The 20,008-nt window shown below is 33.0% G+C and overlaps 1 protein-coding gene across 1 annotated transcript; it reads right to left on the reverse strand.

Moving 5' to 3' along the window:
- Positions 1–4,224: 4,224 nt before the first annotated feature.
- LOC133196215 (proton-coupled zinc antiporter SLC30A9, mitochondrial-like) lies at positions 4,225–19,618 on the reverse strand. The gene is made up of 19 exons (XM_061332128.1): positions 19,495–19,618; positions 18,545–18,679; positions 18,262–18,289; positions 17,584–17,672; positions 16,400–16,463; positions 16,189–16,290; positions 15,885–15,961; positions 15,712–15,734; positions 15,451–15,518; positions 12,663–12,765; positions 12,369–12,424; positions 10,447–10,576; positions 10,255–10,297; positions 9,853–9,924; positions 9,172–9,382; positions 7,780–7,842; positions 7,274–7,400; positions 7,063–7,176; positions 4,225–5,229 (listed from the first exon to the last, which is right to left on the reverse strand). Exons 1-19 carry the CDS (start codon positions 19,616–19,618, stop codon positions 5,170–5,172), a joined length of 1,689 nt encoding a protein of 562 aa, XP_061188112.1. The 3' UTR covers positions 4,225–5,169.
- Positions 19,619–20,008: the final 390 nt, after the last annotated feature.

Below are 20,008 nucleotides of genomic sequence, written 5' to 3' on the forward strand. Positions count from 1 at the left end.
TATTCCACGCGTTCGAATAGAGCGTGTCTCTATTCTGTACAGCAAGTCGTATGAGACTCTCTATCTTTGGCCAATCAGTGGTCTGGGATTTGGGTGATCTATTTACTTAGTATCCTTTACTGACCAATTCAATATTTTAAAAGAATACTTCAACATTTTTATACGTTATGGCTTGTTCAAATTTAAAATGTAAATTTTTTTTAACATTTTCGCTGAATAAATTTGAAACAAATCGTATCAAATAATTAAGAGCGAATATCAATCTTTCAATGCTAAAATCTTAGTTTAAAATGGATGTTTTGAAGATCCATCAAATAAATTTTGGTGTAGCATTCCTTCTTAAATATATTTCAAATAGACGATTAATTTTATATTTGACCGGTGGTCAAAAAATTTACGCAGTGTAAGAGTAAATCGTTCTGCTGCTGAAATTGAATTTCTCATTAATGTGCCCCGCTTCTTTATAAATGGCCGGGGATACTACGTCCAGAAGATCATCAAAATCTGCCATATATCCATTCGCAGAAAATTTCTAGAATTTAAAAAGTGGTTCTGATATGCACCATAGTGATCACTCCCCTCCCGATCAATTGTCTGACCCGTGGCCTTCCTCTAGATCTTCTTTGCTGGCACAACAGTGAGTGGAAATGAAATTATCAAAATGCACATTAAGATAACTATCTTCCTCTTCCTGTTCTTCCATGTTAACAAAATGAAAAAAAAACTGTACTTCTTCAAAGGGGCGTTTTGTTTGTTTAAATAACAATAGAGTGGAATGTAAACCTGTTTTACCGTGTAGACATATAAGGAATATATTACAAAAGTTGTAAACGACTTGTATACAACAGGTATTACCGTGTAAACCGGCCTTTACGGGTCAAGGTCCCAACCCTTGAAGTCTACTCGTTCTTCTGAGAAAGCTTTCAACCCTAGCTCCTGCCGCAGCCGGTAGCCAGCAACAGCTTTTTCGGCAGTATGGAAACTCTGGAAGTTACTGGAAAAGGCGGGAACCCTCCTCATACGACAGCAGGACATTGGAGGAAAAACTGTCGTTGTTCAATTCCGCAAGTCAATCGAGTGCAAGCTCTGGCATCGCCAGTGAATGATAAGCTTTGATTTTTGGCAGATAAGCGATAAGAGCGAAAAATAGCATTTGTTTAAAGAACAACACATTTATTTAAGAAATTCAGACAATTTACAATATTCTAAAGGTTAAGCATAGGCTTAGAAATTCTGAAGAATTTTGGAAGAGTATTCAGACTCCAGATTTTATTTTCAGTATTATTGGAACTGGCCAAGTTATTCCGATTGTCAACGCCCCAAAAGATTTGTACTTGAAAAATAGCTAGCCGATCTGCATGTACTAACGAAGACTTTTTCAGGGGCTGCATCAGAACTCTTAGAATCTGGTTGTGTGCGTAGAGACATTCCATCCTATCGTTGTTAACCCATTGACCGTGGCGGAAAATAGCTCGGGTAGAAAGAGGCTGATTTCAGATTTGAGTGTTTAATAAATTTTAATGTTTGTCAGAAATAAGATCAAGTTTGAGGATTGGAAGGTAGCTGTGCAATACTTTCAACTGGTTTGTCACGTGTAAATTTGATATCAAGTCAGGTTATCACCACATAGATATTTGTATAACAGTCATGTTTAGGGTTTTTGCTGGAATGGTGACTTTCTCAGTCAACGTCTTACGTTTTTACAAAATGTCTTAGGCCAATGGTAAAGTTTTAGAAACAATCGGGAATTAATATTGTCTTGTATAAAGATGACGGTATAGGAATGTCGTCTTATCTTGAATGTTGTAGTTATCAAAGTGCTTTTGTCAAAGATTCTTATATACAAGCTGGGTTTTCAGTGAATATGAAGAAAAGTCTTTTTCCCCCCCAACCTATTCAGAAATAAGAATGGCTAGGTCTGGTGTTTAATTCTTCTAATTATTGAGCATGTTCTTGAGTATGGAATAAATTGGGAGACGTAAACCCTATCTGCAGGTGAAAGCAGAATATTACTACATATTTACATTTCCAATGTCTTTGTCCGAGATAAAATTACAAACTGTAAAAATACTTTATTTCTACATAAATCTACTGGTTCATCGATAGGCGCGGTTAAAAAAAATCACGTGCGGGGCGGGACAAATAGAGACAGAAGCGGGGCTATTAGCACGGGAATTTGCAGAATCAGGAGCATGTAAATATAAGGAATAACTGTCTTATTTTTTGGATTCATGACGATGATCAATCGATTGGCTTGCGTGATAATTTTATGCATAAACGCCTTCGGCGTTTATGCAAATTATCACGCAAGCCACTCGATTGATCACATCATGAATCCAAAAAATAAGACAGTTATTCCTTAAATAAATGTGTAAAGGTGAATTTTTAAACTGAAAAAAATATTCTGCGACCTTTTTGAAACTACCTACTTTTTGGTGGAACAATTATAGAGACAGTAGTAGAAGTTCCACAAGATAATTTCACTTCACAGGTATATGCCATCACTCCATTCTGAAACATTTTAATTCGCATGCAATCAACCATAACTCACACTGTTTTCTAATTCACCCCCAAAAAATAAAACATTCTCCATACAAACTTGTGTGTATATACAGGAATTATATACAAGACTTTTGATGCAGTTGCTGTACTGCATTAAATTTTATTCGGTGGTATAAAAGAAATTGCGGATAAGAGATGTATATCCCAAAGCTTTACAGGCGGACGGATGTACAGACAGACGAACGGACACTCCCATTACTATACATCCCCCGCTTTTCAAGCGGGGAGGGGGGTATAATAAATTAGTTTCAGCAAAATGGTCGTCAGTGCCTTTTAATGTCTTCCTGCTCCATAATTAGATTTATTCATATCAATATGAAAGCAGATATGAACCAAGTCAGGTTTGAACAGGTTTCTTCAGTTGTACTTTTGCGCAGTTCACCTTGAAAAGTTCCTCGCTCAACAGGAAACAAAAAATTAATAACATTATATTAAAGGTTCACGGTTAGAAAAAATTTAAAAATTGACCCATTAAAAAAATTAAAAATGTCATTGAGAATTGTTGGCGATATAATTATTTGGTCATCCGAGTCTGGTGACCTTTCTGAATTTGTACGTGAGTCGGTTGTTAACTAATTTCAAGTAAATTTTGTTTTAAAGTATCTATGAGTTAAGAGGAAAATTGATGAATTTCAAGTTATCTTTTTTCCTGGGCCTCAGAGGAGTGTGTCCTAAACCATATAAAAATTAACGAAATCTTTCCTCCTCTAGTGCATTCATGAAGTCATTTTTTCACAAATATAACGAAATCTAGTAGGATTACTTTAAACAGATGAAATAATTATTTTGTTTCAATAATGATATTTTAGAGCGTTTCTTTTTTTTTGGGGGGGGGGGACCCTCATTCCGACGGCCTTCCATATAAATACATTGTATTGAAAATCAGTATATCTAGGAAAACCTTTACTCTAAGACTTCTAGAAGGCAAAATTTTGCAAGATAATAAGTAAATAAGTACTCAACTTTTTATCATAATTGTGAAATTAATGCCACTGGGTCCATGGTTCAGCTGTTGGGTAGGACTTATTGGTCACATATTGAAAACACATCTTTGAAATGTTATATAGTAACCGAGGTATAAAAACCAGGCACCCATTTTACAAAAGAACTAAGACCAAAATTTAATTGTGCTTATTAATTTCTATTTTACATTAATTTGAATATATTTTTCATCTTTTTTAAAAGTAATTTATAAAGGTGTTTTCATTCTAGCAATTTTGATAAAAATAATTAATTTTGCGAATCAACTAAAGTTTGTGGTCTTAATCATAAGTTCTAGGAAAATCTTTACTCAAGGACTTAATTCTAGTAAGCAAAATTTTGCAAGATAATAAGTACTCAACCTTTTACCATAACTGTGAAATTAACGCCACTGGGTCCGTGGTTCAGCTGTAGGGTAGGACTTATTGTCACATATTGAAAATACATTACATCTTTGAAATGTTATATAGCAACTGAAATATAAAAACCAGGCACCCGTTTTACAAAAGAACTTACGAATAAGACCAAAATTTAATTCTGCTTATTACTTTTTTAATCTATTTTACATTAATTTGAATATGAATTTCATCTTTTTAAAAGTAATTTAGAAGATATTTTCATTCTAGCACTTTTAATAGGAATAATTAATTTTGCAAATCAACTAAAGTTTTTGGTCTTGATCGTAAGTTCGTTTGTAAAACAGGCTCAAGGCTTCTAATTTTGTGACAAAAAAAACCTTTTTCTCTACAAAATTCTTAATGTACAAGTCTCCATAACTTTTTAATAAATCTCACACTTCATGCAGTTTTACAAATCAATTTCATGCATGCTTTTCAATTCTACTACAACTGCACAAAAACTATAACATATAAATCTTGTCTGTATAGAATTTTCTTAAATACATGTATATATGCAGCACAATCATAGTTCATGAGAACTGATCCCACATCTGTACTATTGTACTTAAAATATGCAATAAATGATTCACTCTCTGGCTACAGCTTTTAATATGCAGTATGCAGTACAATCTTGTAAGAGAGAGAGAGAGAGGATATCTCCAGCAAATGGGAGGCTGTACTTCACAATCTAAGCAAACGGCTGTAGCCAGAGAGTGAATCATGGATCACAAAATACTGAAGATCACTTTTTATTTGCTAAAACTTTATTTTTGTGTAATTGCAAAAAATTTATTCTTGCATATATTTGATTTATCATGATAATGTATAGAAAAAAACAAATTTGTGAAGATTTTGTTTTGCTTATTATTAACCATAAAACTATCTCAGAGTCTAAAAAATAAGGTGTCACCAAAAATTTGGTCATCTTCAGTCTAGCTGCAGCCTAATACTGTCAGGAAATATTCGTACATGTATGTAAAAATCGGAGATTAAAAAAAAAACATATTCTAAGGAGGCACAGTCCTTTATACACATGAAATTCTGAAGTACTTCACATTTCATTGAAAAACATTTTAAAAATTAATACCTCTATGTGAATTATCACATAAAAAAATCCAAGCTAATGAATCCTTTGGGTTACATTTTCCTGTTGTAATTCTTGTATCATTGTCAGACTAAACACTGTTGCAACACTGGCATTTTTTGATTTACTAATCTTTAGTATACATTATAATGGCTCCAGGTCTACATGTCTTAATTTTATGTGGTACTTTCCCTCAAACTCTGCCTGAAACACGAAGAAACAGTTTAACAAAGATAAATCATTTTATTCACTAAATCTTAATTTCCATTTCACAATAGAAACTGGAAAACTGACACAGTCAGAGAGATCCCTGATCACGTCACAAGTGTTGACAGACAGACAGAAGGATGGACAATGTGATTCCTATAGGGCTACCAGATTTTCATGTGGGGTCCAAAGAAAATATCACTGTTTAAGACCAGAAGTCACTGACAAGACTGTAGCTCTACTGGTTTTTTTTTACTTCACAAAAGTAGAGAAAGTTAGCACTTGGACTTGAAACTATGGCAGCAGCAATTAAAAAAATAATGATCCTCGGTTTGGTCTCTTTCTAAGTTAATTGCAATTGGACAAAAACTGAAGTAGGATTAACATTCTAAAAGAATTTCACAGATATATCTATTTGTAGTAAACATGATAATACTTCAACAAAATAAAAAACAGATTAACAGAATTATGTTTTTTTATGTAGTGTACTTGTGTACCAAGTTATATTTAAATCTGACTAAAACTGTAGGAGGAGTAGCATTCTAAAAGAATTTCACAAAAATGTATATTTTTAGTAATCATGGCAACATTTCATCGAAATCCAAAACCTACCGGTATACACAGAGTTATGTATCTTAGTGTAGGCTGCTTGTGTACTAAGCAATATTGTAATCAGATTAAAACTGTAGGAGGAGTAGCATTTTGAAAGAATTTCACAGAAAATTCAGTAACCATGGTTACTCCTTTCAATATCTTAGTCTACTTGTATACTAAGTTATATTATAATCAGATTAATTAAAACTGTAGGAGGAGTAGCATTTTGAAAGAATTTCACAGAAAATTCAGTAACCATGGTTACTCCTTTCAATATCTTAGTCTACTTGTATACTAAGTTATGTTATAATCAGATTAATTAAAACTGTAGGAGGAATAGCATTTCGAAAGAATTTCACAGAAAATTCTATTTTCAGTAACCATGGTTACTCCGTTCAATAAAATCTGAAACCATTATACAGAATTATGTATCTTAGTTTGGTCTAATTGTGTACTAAGAAATGTTATAGTCACTAATCAGATGAAAACTGTAGGAGGAGTAGCATTTTGAAAGAATTTCACAGAAATTTCTAATTTTAATTATTATGGCAACACCCTTCATGGAAATCTAAAACCTAAACAGAACTATGTATCTTGTGTAATATGAATATGTTGATGGTGTGACCGTTAGGGCAAGCACAGATTCAGTTAATCAGTTTCAATTTAGATCCGTCTCTTCAAACTGCACCTGATATTTTGTATGTCTAGACTCTGTTGCCTCATGACAACGTATCGTATGTAAGTTGCATTGTCAATGCGGAGCCTAAACAGTGCTAATTTAATTTTTTTTTAAAAAGTTTAATCTTGCTATTTAACATCAATATCCATCAAATTATGGTGACTTTGTTTTTGAAGTTTTATTGTTACCGCGAGAACCTAGTTTACAGCAAGATGCAATTTGCAAAGGATTGTGAGTCCAGTGGTTACTGAGGAAAAAAATTTGTTTGAGTCAATGTGCAAAGTCCAAATTTTCTCTTCGCCCGGGCGTTGCTTTAAGAGCTCACAGTGACAAGCGGCGCTTTGTGCTGCTAGCTACTGAGTTATATTGAAATCAGACCAAAACTGTAGGAAGAGTAGCATTTTGAAAAATTGTTTACAGACAGACAGACAATGTACACCTTACAATCCCATAAGCTCTTCTGGTCTCTGACCAGTAGAGCTAAAAATATGAAGTTTTTCATAAAAATATATCAAAATTATATCAAATTTTTTGCAAATAACTTAATTTATCCTTACTTTCATTTGTCTTTCTATCCTGTCCACTTCTCTTCCCTGAATATTCTGAAGTTCATCAGCAAATTTCTTCATATACTCAACAGCATCCTCATCCTTGGTTACATTTTTAAAGCCCTGAAAAAAAATAAATGAATTATTCCAAAATAACAGCTTCTAATTCCAAAGAAGATAAATATTTGAGGAATACGAATGTTATACTAATATAACTTACATTTAAAATGTCCATGCCTTCTTTAGACTCAAACAGAAGCTGAGCCAATTCTTTACCATCAAAAGCTACCTCAGCCTTAAATCTAACTTCATGTCCTATCTCCACAGCTTTAACATCAGAGACATATCTGTAGGAAAGATCACAACATTCTTACTTCAGCCTAGAAAGCAGAGGGAGGCATTTTTTACAATAAAAAAATAGTAATATCACAACTTGTGTCACCCAGTGTGAATTCTTTTATATCAAGCATTCCGTCATATACATGTAGCTTTACTTTCATTTCATAAAATATGACATCTGAGACAAAGCTATTAGTGTGGACCCAGGTTAATGAATTAATCATGCAATTTGATCAAGCTACGACCAAATCACACATCCACAAAATATAAGTAAGATGTTGTTTCTGATGCAAGTCCTATATCACTTATCAGTGTTGAAAAACTATTCTTAATAAACTAAAAAGTATAAATTTCAGCATGTTATTCATAACTACAAAATTCTCTTACTTTACAATTCTGTCACTTTGCAGGAAATCTGCCATGTCCTTCCTTTCATCCTCCGGAATTGATCTGGGAAGAGAAAAAGGGCATGTTATAGAAAGGAAAAAAAAATATATACGATTTTTATGGAACAAAAAAAAATATGTTAAGTGTTAAAAATAATTCTACACCACATAGAAATGCTTAAATAAGACTCATTGTGAACCTGCTATTTTTAAGAAACAATATTTTTCCTGTACATGACTAAACATAACTATGACCCTTTTTTGTGCCCTCAACCTAGATCATTCTACTTTACATGAAGATGCTCACATACTCACTTATCAAGATGATTAATTGTGGACCTTCTGTTCTGTATAGACTTTTTCCTATACATTCCCTTACAAAGCTTAAACCTCATACTGCTGTCTTGTCCCAACCTCATGAGCCGTGATTTAAACAAACTTCCATCCACAGAACAAGAAGATACTTGCATATAATCTGACTTATAAGAGCCCTTTGAGATCTTAGCCCTGTTGTCCTTCAGAAAAATATTTTAAAGGATTTTGTCTTAAATGTTCCTATGTTAAATGTTGACCTCCTGTGGCCCCACCCTAACCCAGAAAGTCTTATTTAAAAATACCTAATTATACAATTAATCTGGATACATGTGTATTAATCTATTAACAAATGTATTACTAATTGTGCTGCTCTGGAGATCTATAAAAAATTTTCCTTTTAAATGACTATAATCATATGACTATCATTTGAACACACAAGAATGTAAACTACATGAGGATGCTTGCATATCAATGTGACTTATAGCAGCCCACTGTTAAGGAGATTTTTTAAAGCTACTTCTGATCTAAATTCAAATAAAGAAGTTTGAAGCCCCATCTAAGATCCAGGACCATTAATTGAGAAAGTATGTATTAAGAAAGCATTCTCGTATAAAAGTTTTGTCTTTTCTGACCCAGTAGTTTTTGAGAAGATTTTTAGATGACCCCACCAAATTTCCACTTCGTACATTGTATTTCTCAAGCTCCAATTGAAAGAGGGGTGGCTCTACATCTGAGCAAACTTTAGTCTCCTTTATCCAAGGATTACTGTGCCAGATATAGTTGAAATTGGCCAAGTGGTTAAGGAAAATTTGAAAAAGTAAAAAGTTTACAAAGAACACATATACAGTCGAACCTCGTTATCTTGAATTCAATGGGACTGAGAAAAAACTTCGAGATATCCAAGTTCGAGATATTGAATTAAAGAATAAGGGGTTGGGACCTCCAAATCACTTTGACATATCCATGGTATTCAAGATATCAGTGTTCGAGATATTGAAGTTCAACTGTATACAGGAGGATGCTAGCCACAGCTCAGGTAAGCTGTAAAACTCTTTTCTTGATAATCTAATGCACTTACTTTCCAACCAGAGCTGGAATGTTGGATCTGATCAGGTAGGCAGCCACCATTCCCATCAGACCAGCTACACAACCAGATGCTGCTGTATCCCAGAATGGCTGAGCATAGAGATGTGACAGGGTCATTCCAGCAGATGCTATCAGCACACCACACACTGCTGCCATGTCCTCCATAAACACTACCACTACATTAGGGTCAAAGCCTCGTCTGACTGCCAAAAATACATATATTGTAATGACTCTGTGAGGTTGGAAGATAATGAATGTAATCCTTAACAGAAAAAGTGTCTTATTAACATTTAACATATGGGTACTTATATATCAAGTTTTAAGTTGAAGTTCAAGCCAGTAGGGGTATTTGTTTGAACACAGCTCATCCTAAAGATTACACAATAAATAGGTCACCTTCAACAAACCTACATGTGTAAGTAACAGATAAAAAACTGGTGACACTGATATAAAGACATCATCAAACCATAGATTGTTTTTGTGTTGCAATATGGCCAAAAGTTCTTTAATTAAAATGTAATACATAGAGCACTGAAGCAATCTTCAAATTATTTATGTCTTTAGATTAATACTGAATATTCAAATGATAAAATCATGTGCAAGAAAACTCAAAAATTTGATGCAACAGACCAAATTTAATACTGTATGCAAAGTTAAGTTATACTATACTTACTATAGGGAAATAACTTCATGTCCCTTTCTTTAGCTTTTCGTTTCAGTTCTCTTGTAGCAAAGAAAAGAGAAACTGCAAGGGAAAAAAAAGTCAAAGTCAATTAACCACTTAATTTTCTACCATAAAAACTTCCAAAATCTGGGAAATGATGCCTAATTTTTATTATTATATTTTTAACACTCTTTTAATTCCATTCAGCTTCATTGGCACACTTCATTATCTACCTACTGCTTATTCCCTATTCTGTATTTTCTTTATAAAGAATAATTATGCATTTACCTAATTTTTTATGGGAGAATATATTTTAATATTTGATATGCTTATAAATTCATTTCTTAAAAATATTATCTGACAATTTTCACTATTAACTAATGATTTGCTACTGCACTTGTTCTTACTCACATCCCTCCATAATGAATGTTAGATACATGACTCCTAAATGAACCTGAAAGGAAAACAAACAGTCTCATTTTATACAAATGACTGAAGTAGCTCATAATTTAATCATATTCTTCTTATTTACACTCAGCAAATACATGAAGTTAGCCAATTTATCTTCCTTACAGTCAAGTACAAATGAAATATACAACTTACAAGTGATAGTGAGGTTTCTGCTCCAAGGAAAAAATAGAAATTCATGATAGATGAGAGTAAAAATCCAAATACAAAGAAGGAGAATCCACTGCAGAGAGAGGTGATGTTCTGAAAACTGGCATAGCCATACCTAACAATAGAAAAACAAAACAATGTTTGATGTCTTATGTACTAGCAAGAATGTATGAGGAGTAAATTCACAGATTCTTATACATGCATGTACAGTGTACATGTGATAATGAATAAGTAATGGCAACATTTAAAGGACATCTTCATATTTTTAGTCCCAACTTTAAATACTGCAGAGTGCTATACTGTTGGCAAAACTTGAACGTTAGATGAAAAAAAAATAATTGTCACCAGAATAACTCTGAAGAAAACACTGACAGTATTACTCAGGTGTCTAATACATTCCACAATTTAAACAAGAAGCCCATAGACATCGACAATCAAGTTAGTATCAAACACTGGTGCTTTTCATTTGGGCAAATTATGATTTCATTTGGGCGAAATGTTTTTTTTTCCCTTTGAGTGGAGAAAATGTTTCCATTTGGATGGAATAATTTTTTCAAAAGGGTGATAAGTGAGAATTATGTGTAAAAACTAAAGAGATAGAGTCAGTTCTATTTTATTGTTTATTATTAATAAAAAAAAAAAATAACAAGCACATGTACATGAAATATGTGATAAAAGTTTTTATAATGATGAATCTTCATGAAATCAGTTATAGAATACTATTTGGTTGTCATTTCTATCCTCAAAATGTTAATATAAAATGATGATCGAAATACAGTCAAACCTTGTTATTTCAAACTCAATGGGACCGAGAAAAAACTTCGAGATATCCAGGGTAAAATACTTTAAGGGGTTGGGACTTCCAAATCATTTCAACATATCCATGGTTTTCGAGATATCAGTTCAACTGTACAAGACAAATTATAGATAAAAGAACTCAAGACAGCATTTGTAGTGTAAGGTCTATTCTAAATATAAAACTATCCAATATCAGGCATTTTTTAACCTTTACTCCATTCTCATGCAAGCAACTCAGAAATAACACTTATTTCCTAAAGGTGATTTTTGCTCTTATCTGTACTTTAGATTAGTCAGTATGTTTTCAGTTGTATAGTAAAGAGAGAACATTACTCTATTTGCTTAATAGATTTATATCATTTATTACTGCCAAAATGAAATATCAAAATACCCCCTAATGAAATAACAAAATTCCTCCCAACCCAAGAAATGATATTTGAAAAATCTGGCCAAATGAAATGCACAGTCACAAATTATAGAGTGCATGTATCACAAATTTTTCAATGAACAACTTAGCACTACCTAAAGCCTAAAATCTGAACAAAGAAGACATGGATTTTCAAATTATAAAAGGACTTCATTGGTCATCATCATAATATGCCAAGTTTTCTGCTAAATGTCAGGAGTACCAGATAAATTATATTTTTAAAGACACTATGCATTTGCAATGTCACATTTAACCCTTGAGTCTGATGGGACATGAACTTCGTAATATTGGTAAAGGACTCATTACTTTCTTTCATGCAAATAATCTATCTTTCTTACAAATTCAGAAGAAAGTTTACAAATACTTCATCAATAAAGAAGTTTTTGTATCAACCTTCAGGTCTTGGAGATCATATGATATTCATTTTTTTCCTGTTTACCTAAATATGTTGACACTGGTTTAGAAATTTCAGAGGAGATTTGAGAATACACAAAACTTTACAGATGCGCACCTGTTTGACAAGTATGGATCAGGTAGAAATAATGTACCTGTTACTCAGATCACAGAATACAATGTACAGCAAACTGTTTTCACTGCTTCCATTTCAAATGATATCTACTGGTAGGTTAAGCTTTTAACATCAAATTTGAATTTCTGAAACACTGAGTGCTTCATTACTTACGGGTGATGTTTATCTGGTGCCTTCTTCGAAACATACAGGCCCCAATATATCATTCCCTATTACAAAATAAGAAGAGGAAATGTATACACACATACAATGGAGGTTTATACAAGGATTTTTTTTAATCTTAAAATCCAACTCTGTTTAGTGTAAATCAGCTGATGGTAATTCAGGTATTACCATATTGCATTTGGTCACAAAATTACATGACATAGTACAAATACTAACTGTCTAATTCACACATCAAATGCATGATATGTGACAACACAATATAAAGCCTACAGTATTGCTTACTTGATTAGCAGTGTCCAACATTGAGTGAAGAAATTCTGCCAGCATACTTGGAGACATGGAAAAGGCATAAACAACCATCTTCATCATGCATACTGTTAAATTCCTATAATGACCAAAATTTTACAAATAATACTATTACATGTACTAATTTCATAGTATAAATTTATGAGATGTAAATAATCTACTGAGAGAAGTGAGCTGAAAATATTTTTGTTGATACATTTGAACTTCAGTATCTCGAACACCAATATTTAGAATACCATGGATATGTTGAAATGATTTAGAAGTCCCAACCACATATTCTTTTCATACACCTTAATTCTACCGCTTTAGGTGGAAGTCTACCACTTTTTTTTACTCCATCTCCCGTCTACCACTTTTATTCATAAATCTACTACTTTTCAATGAACAAAATCCTTCAGAATTTCGAATCCTTGGTTATCTTGGTAATTCTTGGTGTACTAGACACAGATTTACAGTGTGACTGACATTTAAGTGTTCGCCAACCCTTCTATACATCATTTCAGTTCTTACCATTCCAACAGCCTGCCAGCTTTCAGAATTGGATACATTGTAGTTTACAATGTGGCATGGTTGGGCCAAGAATAAAAAATTATTTGTTTGATGTACTCCAACCAACCCATTAAAATCAGCCCTACTCAATCACTTTTTGAGTACTTTTCTTTTTTTATATATAAACAATGTATATAGGAAAATACAGATTGTCTGTATTCTTTTTAAAGTTAAGGTTCATCATTTCTCTAAGACACTTTTTAGGTTCTCAGTTTTTTCAGCAATAAATATATCAAGAGGCCCATGGGCTTCATCGCTCACCTGAGCACATTGGCTAGGCAAAAGCACAATTCAGTTCATGATACTTCCATGTCAATATAACAAATGGCTTTGTTGTACTTGAGAAGATTTAAAAAAAAAATTCCCATATATTCCTTTGTAAAAATTTGATCTCCCATTGTGGCTCCTCCCTATCCCAGGGGTCATCATTTGAATGACTTGAATCTACACTACCTGAGGATGCTTATCAGTATGACTAAACATAGCTTTTCTGTTCTTGAGAAGAATTTTTTTCCTATATGATCTTATGTAAAACTTTTGATCCCCCATTGGGACCCACCCTACCCCTGGGGATCATCATTTGAACAAAACTGAATCTACACTACCTGAGGATGCTTCCATATCAAAATGACTAATCATGGCTTTACAGTTCTTCAAAAGAAGATATTTTCCTATATATTTCTATTTAAGACTTTGATCCTCCATTGTGGCCCCACCCTACCCCCGGGGTCATGATTTGAACAAAATAGAATCTGCACTTCTTCAGGATGCTTCCATATAAATATGACCAATCAGGGCTTTGCTGTTCCTGAGAAGAAGATTTTCAAAATTTTTCCTATATATTTCTATGTAAAATTTTGATCCTCCATTGTGGCCCCACCCTACACCCGGGGGTCATGATTTGAACAAACTTGAATCTACACTACCTGACTGCTCATGGCTTTGCTGTTCCTGAGAAGAAGATTTTTAAAGATTTTTCCTATATATTTCTATGTAAAACTTTGATCCTCCGTTGTGGCCCCGCCCTACCCCTGGGGGTCATGATTTGAACAAACTTGAATCTACACTACCTGAGGATGCTTCCATATAAATATGACTCCTCATGGCTTTGCTGTTCCTGAGAAGAAGATTTTTAAAGATTTTTCCTATATAATTCTATTTAAAACTTTGATCCTCCGTTGTGGCCCCGCCCTACCCCTGGGGGTCATGATTTGAACAAAATTGAATCTACACTACCTGAGGATGCTTCCACTTAAATATGACTCCTCATGGCTTTGCTGTTCTTGAGAAGAAGATTTTTAAAGATTTTTCCTATATATTTCTAAGTAAAACTTTGATCCTCCGTTGTGGCCCCGCCCCACCCCCGGGGGTCATGATTTGATCAAACTTAAATCTACACTACCTGAGGATGTTACCACATGAGTTTCATCTTTCCTGGCCCTGTGGTTCTTGAGAAGAAGATTTTTAAAAGATGCTATTTATTTTTCACTAATTCCTAATTATCTCCCCTTGAAAGAGGGCGTCATTTGAAAAAACTTGAATCCCCTTCACCTAAGAATGCTTTGTGGCAAGTTTGGTTGAAATTGGCCCAGTGGTTCTGGAGAAGAAGTCGAAAATGTGAAAAGTTTACAGACAGACAGACAGATGGACTACAGACAAAATGTGACCAGAAAAGCTCACTTGAGCTTTCAGCTCAGGTGAGCTAAAAACTTTGTACAGTGTATAATGGAAACATCAATAAATTTCTAAGTTTTGATTTTTATTATGCTTATCAATGTAGTGGATAATTTTTTTTAAAAAAACTACCTATACCTACCCACCTTGAAAAATGTGGGTCAGAGTAGATCTAACAATTTTTTTAATGATGGCCTTGCATAAAAACTTATAAAATTCTTTATCTATGAAGCTCATGTGAACATGGATGAGAATACAGTGAAAACAGCATTGTTCAAACATGCATTAGTGACCTTGAAGAAAGTATTTTACAAGTATTTGAATGGAAATATCTATGAACATAAAAACACATAATAATCAAATTTTTGATTGATTAGCACATCTGAAAATATTTAATAATTTTTTTTAATATTTTAATTTACATATCAAATTCGGTGGTCCTCAACTTTTGAGTAAGTGTATACATGTACATGTATATACCAGTTAATTGATTTTAAAGCTTATGTAAGCATAATACTTTGTACATAATTGTAATACTTACACAACCAGAGCAATAGAAATAACTCGACCTTGTCTGTCCCTGAATCCAAAGGTAAATATATCATAATTCTGAAATTTAAAGGATAAAAATACTAAAATTAAAATCATTAAAATGGGTTTAAACAATGCACAATTTAATACATGAAACAAAGTAGTGGTATATCAAATTCTGAATGGAATACTGAACTATCTAGATTTTCTTACAAGAAGTACAATAAGTCAATCTGGATCTTCCACTATTTGCATGTTGAAAAATTGTTACCTTTTGCTCATTTGCATATTCCTCTGCAAAAGAAATATTTTTTCATAAAAATTTCTTGTCATTTGTATTTACAGCCATGTGTCAATTTTTGCAGGAAATTTGACATGGGCCTCTACTTATTTGAAATCTTTATTTGCAATATTACAATATATTTTAAAAACTGGCAGACAAACCTTTTTTGTCCATTTCCCTTTTGATAATTAGTCTACGCAATTTTATGGCCTCTTCTGAACCCCATTTTTTTAATGCCCTGAAAAAAAAACAACAACTGCAGGTTAACCATGTTGTCAAAGATTACAAATTAGCTCACATTGATAAATGTTATCTTGCAGCATTTCTAATAAACTAATACAAAGTGATCTTCCAAAAAATCTATTAATAAAATTTAATTCATCTCTAAGGTTTTTTATACAATATTTTAATGTGGGTCTCCTATGTATATAATTTAAGACTAATAACATAGTCAAAATGACCTACACAGCATGGACTAGATGTTTTCTGTATCCGTACTTTATGTCTTCTGTCTGGGATAAGGACCAGCCACTTCTCATTTTCTCTCTGGGTAAACCTTCCACGTCCCTACATCATATGTCAAAATATCAGTTATAAAACAAAAATAATTAGATATCTTGATGAAGTATGACATCAATAGTTTCTACTTTCAGTAATGAGGAATCAATTTACATACTTTGGTGTCAAACCATATTCCCTGTGTAGCTCTTCCTCGTATAAAATAGTATTTTCCATTTTTTCTGAAAAAAAGATTTTGCTGGTTCAAGATGAAAGTTGTCAAAGTAAGGAAATGTCCTTTATCACAGCTGACTTAAGAAGATAAAATCCTTGAAGATGAAATTAAACTTGTCTATTCCAGATGTTGTGTAATCTGAAATCCTGCTTATTACAATGTAAAATTTTGGTCCCTTTCAGTGAACTTAATTGTTTTAAATGCCTAATATGGGCAATTTCTATGGAACCAGTGATGGCAAGTTTTAGACAAGTCTTACTGAATATCCTTATAGAGGAAGCTTATACTTCTATGTAGTTTTCATAAAAGGGCTAGAGTCATGTCTGATTCAGCAGCACACTCACTGTCTCTGATGAGACTGTAGCTCTACTGGTTTGTATTTATAACAAAGGAAGAGGAATGTAGCGCTTGCACTTGAAACTATGCAACAGCAATAAATAGAATAATGGTCCTTGGTTTAGTTGCTTTGTGGCAAGATTTATTGTAATCAGATAAAACTGCTGGAGGAGTAGCCTTTTGGAAGTAATTCACAGAAATTTCTATTTTTAGTAACAATGGCATGACCTTTCGACAAAATCAAAAACTGATATAAAAATATGTATCTCAGTGTAGTCTACTTGTGTGCATTGTTATATTGAAATCAGATCAAAACTGCAGGAGAAGTAGCATTTTAAAAGTATTTCAAAGAAATTTATATTTTTAGTAACCATGGAAACAGTGCTCATAAAAAAACAAATATCGATAAAAAATAAAATGTATCTCAGAGTATTCTACCTGCGTGTCAAGTTATACTGAAATCAGACCAAAACTGTAAGAGAAATAGCATTTTGAACATAGAAATTTTTATCTTTGGAAAGAATGGCAACATTCAATGCATTAAATTATGTACCTTATTGGAGTCTACTTGTGTGCCAAGTTATACTGAAATCAGACCAAGACAGTAGGAGGAGTTGCATTTTGAAAAATTGTTTACAGACAGACAGACAGCTAGATGGATGGAGGCCGGACAACTTACTATCACATAATCTCTTCTGGTCTCTGACCGGTAGAGCTAAAAACACACATTCTATTTTTAAAAAGGACAATACATGTATTAGAAAGGAACACATTGGAAGATAAGCACTTACCATAATTGGGTTCTCTTTTGAATAAATACAAGCCCTCCTTAGGTTTAGGTGTTTTACTGTCATGTTGTAATCTCTTAATTACAAGCTGCCTGTATATAAAACAGTTAGAAGCTTAATTATTATTGCAAAATATACATGTATGTGCTTAAATCCAAAGCTTGGTTGTAAGATGGGGAGGTGACATTTTTGGGTGCATACAATAAACAGTCAAACCTTGTTATCTTGAACTCGAAGGTACTACATGTATTAAGAAAAAAAATTGAGATATTGGAGGATTCGACATATTGAAGGTAAAATACTTAAAGAACAAGAGATGTTTGTGAAACACTTACAGTGTATGCCACCCTCCCCAAATAATTGGAATTTTTTTAAGTCCAAGGCGCATAACTCTGTCAAAAATTGCTTGATTGTACCCAAAACAAAAATTGACCTAGATATTCTTATGATAAATCTGTACACCAAATTTCATTTCAGTATGTGCAACCTCTGCAAAGAAAATGAAAGGAAACTGTTGGTGGACCGACAGACTGACAGACAGCAGCAAAGCAATATGCCCTCCCCTCTTAAAAGGGGGGCATAATAAGTAATAAGTGATAACCTCAATAATATCTCTACTTTTGAGGAAGTCATAACATAAAATGTTCAATGGAATGATATACTGCAGTGTGAATCACTTACCAGTCTACTTGATCCAGTAGTTCACAATCTGTAAATACAGAATGAAGTGAACAATTATCCCCCCTGAAGAAAATTGACTAGTCTTGGGTGTGCATATGCTTTTTCTTAAGTGGTTGATATGAGTTGAAAAAACAAAATTGATTGAACAGTTTTAATGAATAACTATCAGAAATTTGCTACAGAAAGTTTGACTATGCACCATTTCATTGGCATATTTCTATGATCTTCATTTTAAACCAACTTTTATGATGCAATAATGACATAAATTCTTTAGTATACATGCCAGTTTTTTGAATTTGAGTATTATCACAGTTTTTATTGTGGCTAAATAGGAGTCTTTCACCAGTGACACATGGTTTGACTAGATCCAAAAACTTCCGACTAGGAAAGAGTGAGGAAGAATGCCATTTCCTATAACCTGTAACAATTACAATGTACAAATCAAATCTAAACTAAATAATTACAATGAGGTATAGTTTTGATATCTTATGCTTAAATTACCTACATAGCTTTATTTACCTACCTGAAGTAGCTTTATTTAGCTACTAAATCAAGCTTATTTCTTAATTAATTCTTAAAAGGAACATTTTTCTCAGGTTGTGCATAAAATTGCACTTTGATGCAACGATAATTTTTACCTTTGAATTGAATTGAAACAATTCATGAAAAAATCATATATGAGGAGTGTTTTTTCTTCTGTGCAATTAAAATTGCAATCAAAGTTCTAAAAGTTTTGGGGCTATATATACAACAGTTCATTTATAACCAAACAGTTACCTCTTGAATGAAATAACAAAGAGGACCAGTTCTGGTTAACATGATAATTGATTGGTAATTATTTGGCACAGTGTAAAGTAATCATACTTATACATGCCTCAACACACACAAGGTGGTGTACAGTTACTCAAATAATGGAAAAACATCTTTTGCTTAGAAGTGTACAAAAGCAGCAATGTATAAACTTTCGCTGCTATGGATTGCTTTTCTAAAAATTCCTACTATAAATAAATGTATAATTTGTTATATACTTGCGATTTTTAGGTCTATCTTAAATAAAAGGCAAAATTGTTATAAGTGGCATTAAAATAGCTAAATAAATTAAGTTACCTGAAGTAGCTAAATAAACCTACGGTAGATAATTCAAGCTATGTAACTAATTGTGCTGATTGTACTAGACCTGCTCATAGTTTATGAATTAAATCAAGATGTATGTATATTTAACAGAATTCTTACCTGCATTGGTTAATGTGGTGTTGACTTTTTGATGCTGAAATACTTGTAGGAAAGCTTGATGACAATGTAGAAATCTTTTATGGAGTACATACTTTCCATCATGAACGACTAATTTTAATAACATGACCTGGGAATAAGAAATTTGTATAATCAAAAAATTAAGGCTATTATGAATGAAATGCATTAATCCAAAGATATTATTTTCAGCTATTCCCAACATTTGATACAACTGAACTTTACAATCTACTTAAGGAATCACTGTCTAGTTTGTTGGGTATGCCAGGGCATCAACGATAGTTGGAAATGTGGGATAATTTGCATAATGGGTGAATTTCAATACTATAGTCCCCACCCACTGACATTAGACACAAAGACAGCCGCAAGAGATTGACATGCATGTTAGGCTCCTGACCTTGACAAAATTTACATTCAAGTTTAACTATCAAGAAATCAACTCACCTAACTTTTAGAAGTTATCACAGAGAAAGCAATTTATCCTGCAACCACCCCTTGT

The sequence above is a fragment of the Saccostrea echinata genome, unplaced genomic scaffold (genome assembly GCF_033153115.1).
Source record: "Saccostrea echinata isolate AGI-Se365-2 ecotype Australia unplaced genomic scaffold, CSIRO_AGI_Sech_v1 ptg000030l, whole genome shotgun sequence".
Lineage (NCBI taxonomy): Eukaryota > Metazoa > Mollusca > Bivalvia > Ostreida > Ostreidae > Saccostrea > Saccostrea echinata.

What these genes read in the sequence shown, in the direction of transcription:
- LOC133196215 (XM_061332128.1), bottom strand. Translation starts at nt 19,618, where the DNA reads ATGTTATTAAAATTAGTCGTTCATGATGGAAAGTATGTACTCCATAAA. An exon ending in ATTCCAGCTCTGGTTGGAAA is followed by an intron (nt 7,843 to 9,171) that starts GTAAGTGCATTA and finishes TTCTCTTCCCAG; the next exon opens with ATCAATTCCGGAGGATGAAA. An exon ending in GGATAGAAAGACAAATGAAA is followed by an intron (nt 5,230 to 7,062) that starts GTAAGGATAAAT and finishes TTCGTGTTTCAG; the next exon opens with GCAGAGTTTGAGGGAAAGTA.